The sequence below is a fragment of the Stegastes partitus genome, unplaced genomic scaffold (assembly GCF_000690725.1).
Source record: "Stegastes partitus isolate 25-593 unplaced genomic scaffold, Stegastes_partitus-1.0.2 Scaffold210, whole genome shotgun sequence".
NCBI classification, from domain to species: Eukaryota; Metazoa; Chordata; class Actinopteri; family Pomacentridae; genus Stegastes; species Stegastes partitus.
In genome coordinates this window covers 65007-74618 of record NW_007577941.1, presented here as the reverse complement: position 1 = coordinate 74618, position 9612 = coordinate 65007, and the positions used below count along the sequence as shown (strand labels likewise).

General features: G+C 36.6%; 1 protein-coding gene across 1 annotated transcript in view; it reads left to right on the top strand.

Moving 5' to 3' along the window:
* Positions 1-6400: 6400 nt before the first annotated feature.
* The window catches only part of ube3c (ubiquitin protein ligase E3C), a 28315-nt gene continuing 25103 nt past the window's right edge, over positions 6401-9612 (top strand). Inside the window, exons 1-7 of the mRNA XM_008280781.1 lie at positions 6401-6515; positions 7131-7241; positions 7435-7488; positions 7626-7700; positions 8791-8937; positions 9071-9186; positions 9311-9468. Coding sequence (XP_008279003.1) covers positions 7176-7241; positions 7435-7488; positions 7626-7700; positions 8791-8937; positions 9071-9186; positions 9311-9468 — 616 coding nt within the window. The 5' untranslated portion in view covers positions 6401-6515; positions 7131-7175. The remainder of the gene's footprint in view (positions 6516-7130; positions 7242-7434; positions 7489-7625; positions 7701-8790; positions 8938-9070; positions 9187-9310; positions 9469-9612) is intronic.

The window sequence follows — 9612 nt, the reverse complement described above, 5'->3', positions numbered from 1 at the left end:
TGTATCTTTAATTAGGACAATTTCCTTCTGCCATTGCAGTGATTCTGCTTCATGGTTCATCTGAGGACAGAAGATTGTTTTGCAAAAAATTTTATCCAATCATGCTATAAAATTGTAAAACCACAAATGGTAGTTTGAAAGGAAATGGAGGTGACGTACAGGGCATGTTGGATGTGTGTCTTTTTCTAAAACTCAGCTGTCAGACCTGACATGTGAGATGATGTGCATTTAAGGTTGTCACGACCATCTTCACTTATTGAATTGAGAGAGAGAGAGAAAAAAAAAAAACCCACAACGTGCGTAAAAGTGAACATCGTGAGCCGAAGCCCCAAGTGAGGCCAACAGGGAAATTTAAGTAAAAGCCCTCCTTCTGTCGCTCCCTAAACCTGGAGGTGACAGACGCGCACTGACATGTTCTAATGGAGCTGTAGAACCAATTTAATTAACCTCACTTCTTCTAGTATATCCAGATAGTATCAAACAAACCAAGTTTAGTTTTATTTCGCTTTCGTGGATTTAAAACAATTTCTTTCAATCTGAAAAAAAAAGTATTGGTGGTTTCCTATTAAATAAAAATGAAATTTAAAAAACATCCCTACGGCTTTCCTGGAAAGCTGTAAGCAGCTGTCAAAATAAGTCAAATTTCGGCACAATCCGTGCGCAACCCGCAGCAAAAATTTTGTAATTGAAAGCCCTAAAGTGTAATGAGGAGAGAGATGTAATAGGCCCGTGGCTCTGGGTGACTTCGGTCTAATAAGCCACTTAAAGTTAATGGAAGAGGAGGTCAAAATGAGAATTATTGACACCCTGTTGCCCTTAACCTGTCTACCAATAAAGCTGATTAGTTTTTGTCAATTCATCAGCTAACCGCGCTCCTGGGACGTTTATTTGCTCGGGGGAAATCAACAAGTCACCGGGTAGTTTTCAAGTAAAGGATCGCCATTTAATTGTGGACCTTGATGATCATGACCAATTACAGAATGATAACGGGGAGATTGATGTGGGTGGGACGTGGGCCTGCGTGGAAACGTGGAGAGAGAAAAAAATAGAAAGAGAAGAGTGAGAGGGAGAGAGAGTCAGTTCACTGTGATGTGCGCCAAACATCTCATCTGATTATTGCGCAAATGTGGATGATGTGAAGATTTATAGTGGTTGAATTATAAGATCAATAGTGTTGCCATGCTGAGAGTTTGTCCTGAATATTCCTACAATTATCAGGTGTTGTTTTATCTTTATTTGCAGTTGTAATGGTAAACATCCAGTTTGGACACACTTGTGCCAGGCATGAAAGTAACAGAGCGAGAGAGAGCGTGGCCGCTATTTAAAAATTATTATGATATTGTGAAGGGCTAAATAAACATCTTCACCTCTGGACGTTTAGCAGAAAGCAGTCGCCAAAACACGAGTGTTCCTTTCCCTCATCAATTAAACGCATTTTATCAGCCCTGCTGCATGATTATTGTAACTCCTGATCGCCACACCCGAGCTGCGCCTTGTCCCCACCGCGGGTTTAATTTCATTAAGGGGCCCACATGAATATTTCTATTAAAGCTACGGTGAAATATGGAGCCATTTAGTATTGGCCTTCGCCGATCACCCAGATTTATCGCTCCTTTTCATCACATCTAGGAGAGAGAAAATTAATAAGGCGCCCAAGATGGAACCGGACCCTAAAACCCTTTTCTTTCCTGAAAGCTGTTAATTTGCTCCGTAATTACTTTCACAATTAACTAAAATACAAATCAAAGTGACAAATCGGGATAGTTTATATATTAATTACCCTGGGTAAATGCGTTCATTATGAAAAGGCAGTTTAAAGGGACCTGCACTGTCTCTTTTAATGCAATAAATAGGCTGCATCCGCTTCAACTGGCACAAATGAAATATAGAAAACTGCTTTTAAAAACATTTCTGGCTCATGATCATTTTTTTTTCTAAGATTTTTTCGGTTCTGCATCCCTTGGGCTTCCTAATTTCTGTCAGATAAAACCCTTAATGTCGATGTCAATATCATATGGGATCATACAAATGGAGGAAAAGACTGAAAATAACATCAAGAGCCCAAAGTCTTTATGTAATTCGATATTGCAGGTTAATTTCCCTCGTTATCAGTCCCTTTTGAATGGAGGCACAAGCCCACATTATTAAACATAGGCCCCATTCAGATGTTATTGATGAAACCATTTACCTGCTTTTCATGTTCAAGCTTTTAAAGTCTCTGTTCGTTCAGTGAATCAGCCCAAAGATACCAGTCATCAGTTTGTTGGCAACATGTGCTCAGAGGACAATACTACTACTGCTAATAATAATATACTGCACAACCAGTAAATATATATCTACAAAATCTAAATATGATATGATAATCAGTATTGCAGCACCTCTTGTGGGAAAAATCTAATGAACATACAGCAAACTAGTAAGTCTACTTAATATTAGAAGATGCTGTGTAAAAGGTTTTCCAACATAATAAATATATGTGGGAAAACATAAAGAAAACAAAGGGATAGATTTGAATTAATTTATTCATTTATTTGTATTTATTTATTTATTTTTACAAAAAAAGAGAGAGACTAAGTATTGGAGTATGTTATGTGCTATATAGTCATGTAAACACAAATGTGATTTATTTAATAGTACAGATGTGAACTCCTTCATTTCTATCACTTTTCACATCATTGGAAGATGCACTCTTCTGAAAGTTAAACATTTCACATTTTTAAGTCCCTGCATGCAACCTTGCATTTGCATTTTCGTTCCACAGAAGCCAATGCCTCCCAGTAGAAACACCAGGCAGTGATTAACTTGGACACCTGATACATAGACTGGGGAGGTTTCTGCTCGTCGCTCTGTACAACAGGAATCAGGTCACTTATAATATAGTGTTACAATGATGATCATAAAAGCTGGAGTGTACTGAAGCTTATTGTTTTCACTTTCTGTCAATTAGAAAGTTATGAATTCATAATAGTCTAGTACAGGACTGGAGTGCCTTTTTTTTTTTCTTTTTTCAAAGACCCTTCATATAAGAAGGTTAATAATGTAATTATTATTAATGTTAGGCTTTCTCTAGGCTAAGGCTGTTGTATTTGATTACATTTTACCAGACTGTGCATGTCAATATAGTTTGAATACACTGTAAAACTAAAATAAATAAAAATAATGAAAGTCCTTTTAAAACTGTGGTCATCTGGCTGCAAGCGTATCAGAAAAAATAGGTTAAAAAACTGGGACATACTATAATATTTAAAAACCATAGAAACTGTGCAAAAAGAAGCAAAAATCTATAAAATAGAGATATTCTAAGCTGAATTAAACTGTGTAATTTTACAGTCACTAATTTAGAATAACAAATGACTATTTGTAGAAAATACTGATTTCTGGGTGTGGACATAATGTACAGTTCTGGACTGTTTGCTTTGTTTGTTTACAGTCAACATTAAATTCATACTTTTTTTTCCAGTGATATTACTAGTGACTATCTGTAATTCAAGAAAACAGACAAAATCTGTATGTTAACAGTAAACTGTTCAAAAAATTAGAGCAAAACCTTTTCAGAAACATTTTTTTCTTTTTGGGTAAGGATGTTTACAAAGGTAACAATAGAAGACGTGAGAGGTCAAGCAGGTACAATATGAACAGCAAGAGGAATAGAAATACATCTGTCATTTATTATCATCTTCATGTGTGAAATATTTGTGTCCGTTTTCCAAACAAAAAATACATGCTTCAAAATAAAGACAGATGAATGATTTTATGATAATATTGTTGTTATAATTTTCTGTTTGCACAAAACATAACAGAAACAAACCGGACAAGGTAAATCAATCCATCAAGCATAAAAATTGGAACTAACAGGGTTTTTAAAAAAGCATTTCACAACTCTCCTGGACTAAAACCCAAAACTGTACATGATCAGCGATGCACTAGCAGCAGATAGCTTGCTCTCTTTATATAAGAGGTAGAATATAATTGGTCCAGAGAATAAACCTTGAGGTACACCACATGTAGTGGGCATTTTTTACAGCCGACATTTTGACACGTGCAATCACAGAAAAATACAAATTAATAAGGATCCACTCAGTGAATCCAGCTCCAGGGACTTGGCTCATTGGGAACTGAGTCATTATTATGTAAATGTGCTTCTCCTGTGACAAGCTGAGGAGACGAACATATCCACATACATCATGGATTATCCTGTTCAATTTATAAATGTATGTTTCTGTTTAAATTAAATTAAAACCAATTTATTGCAATTCCCAGGATACAGATATCACACTAATATTCAGGAAAGCTAAAGCTAAAACCTGCATGAATTAATATTTGCGTGAGGTCACCAGAGGCCTTTTGGACTAATAATGAAATGTGGTATATCAAAACTTTTACCCTGTGATTGATATCCAGCTTTCTCCATCCAGCACTGCTAAGTATGCTGGATGTTTACTAATATAACAATACATTATCATACAGTATGGCTGTTCACAAAGTCAAGATTAAACGATGACTCTCAGCTTTGAATTGAATGTAAATGAGAAGTCATTAAAGTTCTCAGAAAAATGATCATTTGGATTTCTGCAGTTCTTTGACAACCACTAAATGATTTCAATAAAAGCTCATTTTTAAACGGTGTCACCTTCCAAAACGATCACTAATAAACTGACAAGTTATTGTATATTCCTTTGATTGTAACCCCACATACACTTGCTTCAAGCACACTTTGAGAAGAATAGAATGTTTTTGCACATATAGAATAGAATAGAACTTTATTGATCCCTGTGGTGGAAACCTCAGGGAAATTGCTGAATGTAGTATTTGATATGTAGTATATACATATGTAGTATTTGAAAAATTACTTCTACTACACCAGTAACCCAACAAGCATATATGAATACATATACATATACAGACTACTAATTAATATAAGCAGCAATGTTCCAGTGATGTCAAAGCAACATAACCACTCAAAAACAGTTTGATTCTTCTTGCCAAAAAGCTTTTTGTGTGTTTGCTTTGCATAACACACACACGCACACACACAAACAATTTGCAATTCAGTTTGCTTTACTGGCATGAATCAGAATAACAATATTGTGAAAGCATCAAGTAGGGCGAAATTCCAAAAAAGATATTAAAAAAGAATTTTAAAAAACCCACACAATTTACTAAGTGAAATATAGGAATTAATTAAGATGACAAAAAAGATCAAGAGAATGGCCAAAAGATGCCTAACAGTAAATATATGTTGTACGTGTGCCATGTGTATTGTAGGTTTTTGTTAAGATGATTGTCATATTCTGTCATTTTCAAATCTGCGTCTCTCAATTTCCGACATGGAGTCACATATTGTGCAGGTGAGTATGTTGCCTGTTCCTCTCCTAACAGAATCTGTTGCTTGTTGTTGTCATCTAGTTCTGTGAAGTGTGGGATTGATGAGTTAAAGTTTTTAAAGAAATCCTGTCATAACGTTGTATGCCACATTTCTGTCTCTACCTCACCTGTTAAACAGTGACATGAACATTCTTCTGTTAGTAGCCACAACTTTAAATAGACTTCTGTAATATTCAGTGGCCTAATTCTGCCTTGTATGCATTGGTTGGTGTTTTTCTTTGGATGTTTAATATGGATCTGCAGAATTCTATTGCATGCTTGTCTTATCAAGTGTAGTCCTCGTGACTGATGGGACTCTTCAACAAAAAAAAATGAATAATGCAACAGTTTGCATCAAGTTTTTGAAGTAACTTCTAATTAAACTATGTTTAACCAACATACTACAGTGAGTTTAGAAAATTAATTATTCCTCTACAATCAGATGTATTTTAAATTACCAGTATTGACCATTTTAAAATTGTCTAGGCATGCTCAGATAAGGGAGGGGGCTAGAAACCCTGAATTCACAGTGAAGAAATATTAAGTTATTAAGCCAATTTTACTCAAACTTGGATTTAGTTTGAAATTAACTAATGCAGGACTTTGATCTATATTGCACACAATAATGAGTTGATGCAATTACCAATATTACTTTGTACAAAATAATGCTTGCAACTTGAAATGTTGATCTAAATTAGATTTTTTTTATTTTTTATTAGTTTTTATTCTGCATCAATGCACTTAATTGGTGGAATTAGGTCCCTTGAACCCTACTTTTCAGAGTGTAGAAGACAATTGATTGGATTATACTGCCACATATTGTAGTTAGTTCAAATTCTTTCTGGTATGTCTGTTTTGTAAAGATGTTCTTCTAATTGCATAAAATGCTCTACATACTTTCCTACATACACACTGATCAGATACCCTTCTCAATGGATCTAATGGAGAGGCGGGCTCAAGCTGTGATTGACATGAATTCTGTCCAATCAGCTGCGCGGCTTTCCAGGACCCGGATGTAGTTCAGTTGCCTGTTCTCTGTGTTGTGTTGATTTCTAGAAAGAGGAGGAAAAGAAGACTTGACGTTTGGAATAACCTAAGCAGCCTTCTCAGTCATATTGTGTCTGTTTCAGCCCTTAATTCAAAAGTGAAAGGTAAACGGTTGTTGATATATGTTTCTCAGATGTGTGTCCTGTATAAAAACGATGTCAAAAAGGACATGCGGATAGGAAGACACCCCCCGTAAAGTTAGCCTGTCTGAGTGCTTAGCTGCACTGCTAGTTAGCTGCAGTGCTAACGTCAACATAACCATGCTATTTACACATATATGAATCTGTGCTGCGACATATCATCAATACATGATTTGTAGTTTAGTGTCTACATTGCTGCTTGGTGTCGGATTTCGAAAACAGCCTTGTTTAGCCCTTGACAGCTGCTGAGTCATTAGCTAGCTAAGTTAACCGGCTAGCTAACTATTGTTGCCACCCAACTGAAACTATCAGCCAGGTACAGAGCTGAAGTTAACCTCCTGACTAGTCGTTGAATAGTTGTCCACGCTGGTGTTCAAAACTGTTTTATCTGGCCACCTAGTTTAAAATTGCGCAACGTAGCAATGTGCTATAATGTCAGAGAAGCTGTTAGCTGAAGTTAGCTCTTCATAAGTTACAGCCAAGTCACGAATCGTCAGGAGGTTTTGGTTTCAGTTCGTCATTGCTGTTAGCTATTATTGTAGAACTCGGGGTTCATTTTCGTTTCATTTTCTCTTTTAGAAATCGGTGGCAACGTCTGAATCAGTCAATGGGAAAAATCTAACAATGTTTAGCTTTGAGGGAGATTTCAAGACAAGACCCAAGGTATCTCTTGGAGGAGCCAGCAAGAAGGTGAGTGTCATTTGACTGTCAGCAGGTAACATGGAAGGAACTGAATCAGTAACAAGGCAATGGAAACACGTCTGCTATTTTTAACAACGATAAATAGTTCATTTTTTTCCACATATGTAGGTACAGTAGGAATCCTAAAGCTTGCTGTTGTTCGATGTGTTTTCATGATATGTTTGTCTCTGTTGCGTTTCAGGAGGAGAAAGCATCTCTGCTGCACCGCACTCAAGAGGAAAGACGGAAAAGAGAGGTAATGTGTCTTTATATGTGTGTTTATATTTCTCTATAATCGTCTACAGTTAACTGTCAGTTATTAAGTGAAAAGACTGGTCACTGTTGTCATGAATTTACCAGTTGCTTAAATCTGTGCTTTCGTTTGTCACTTAGGATGAAAGAAAAAGACTGAAGAATGCCATCATCATTCAGTCCTACATACGTGGCTACCAGGACTTGAAACAACAAGTATGTTTGCAGTTGTTGTTCATTATTTTTTTTGGTTCATTGCCTTCAGAATTACCGGTATGACTGTATAGTGAGTGTCCTGTTGTTGAGTCAAACAGCAGCTTATAAAATGGGGACAAGAAATAATACAGTCTGAAAGGTTTGTGTTGGTAACTGCTTTAATTTAAGAGTGTTGGTTGTTGGACACTGAATGTTGTTTCATAACTTCACATAGCATATGTGAGATATGAGCCCATATGTAACTCCTGTGGCATTGTGTGTCAGCATACATGAATCCCTGTGACATGAACGTGGCTTTTGGATGGAGCAGGCTGTTTGATGGTCGAGCAAGTGTTGTGTTTTTGGTGTCTTTTCTTGCAGTTCCAGTCAATGGAATGGACGTATTTAGCTTCAGAAGTCTGAGCTTCAGCTTTTGTTTCAGCGCACATTTATGATTTTGGCACAGGGTGCATAGACATCATATTAGAAAGTCGGTTGATAGATATTTCTCTCTTGTGGGGCTGATTTTTGGTTTGTTTGTTTTGCTGTCTTCCAGCAATGTTACAACAATGATTTTCCAAATGCATGGGGCTACTTTATTAAACAGTCATGCTGTTTTTTACTTGTGATATTAGTCTTTTTGCTTCTCTGGAATTCTCGGGAGACTTAAACTTCTCTCTGTAGTACTTTTTTCACGTTGGTTCTACAGACACACATTCAGTGATACTAAGAAAATCCAAACCACAGCCTGTGTGTTGGCAAAGTAGATAAGTAACAACACATCTGAACACTGACTATTTTCTTGACCTGATGTATAAAAATTGATTAAGACTTTGTCATGTTTCATAATCTCATTTTAGAGCCTATTTTTTGTTATTTGGAAAACATATTGCTGTGTGGTAGTGTCACCTCTGAGGAGATGGTACTATTTTCATACTAGTTAAGCTAATAAAAATATAAACTTGGCCCAAGTAGCCCAGTGAGGAAACCCCCACATGCTGAGCCAGTTGTTTACGCACATGTGATTTTACTGTACATCTGTTTATAGTACTATTCAAACACGCCAAACAAAGTATCTGCAGTATGTGACCTTTAGTCCTTTCTTCCCCAGTATGCCATTCAGAGGGCTAAGTTTGACGAGTGTGTCAGTCAGACACAGGCAGGGGGAGCTCAACATGTCTTGGATGGTGCTGGTCTCTGCCTCTTATCAAGAAGACTCATATTTTTCTACAGACAGAGTGTGGATGCACATAGATTGGTAAGAAAGGAAACTGTCATTGATGCTTTTCAGTTACAAATCTATCTATTGTTTCACAAAATCTTTCATAACCAGTAACTGTTATGTGACAGAGCCTAGTGTATTTCCCAAAGCTGTGTTTGTGTGTTTTTAGATATGGCTGTGCCAGAACCTGGTGAAACACAACAGTCAGTTTGTAAAGCTGTTGGTGGGCCCACAGAAGCAGACATGTATGTTTCAGATCAAGAGGATCTTAGGCTTCTGCTGCAGGTACAGTACTTAGGAAAATATGAATATTAGCTGGTACATGCAATAAACACACAATAAGCTTGTCAGATTTTTGAAGAAGCTGAAGTTGCCATTGTCTCACTCGTTGCTGTCTGTTGTCTCGCAGGATCCTTCAGAACTGCATGGACGACAGTTTAAATGTTGCAGTTCCCATGCGCATGCTAGAAATCTTTTCTTCAGAGAGAACCTATCTTCCCGTTATTCCAGATGCTAACTATGTAGCTTCATTACTCGAGCAGATTTTGCACTATATGGTACAGAAAGGTAAGTACTGATTTATTACACATTGATTAACATTTTGTATTAAGAAGCATTGATATATATATACAGTATGTTGTTCTTTTGAGAAATTAACATTTAGCATCACTTATTTATTGTTTATTGTTGTATTTGCTGTGAGTTTTTTAG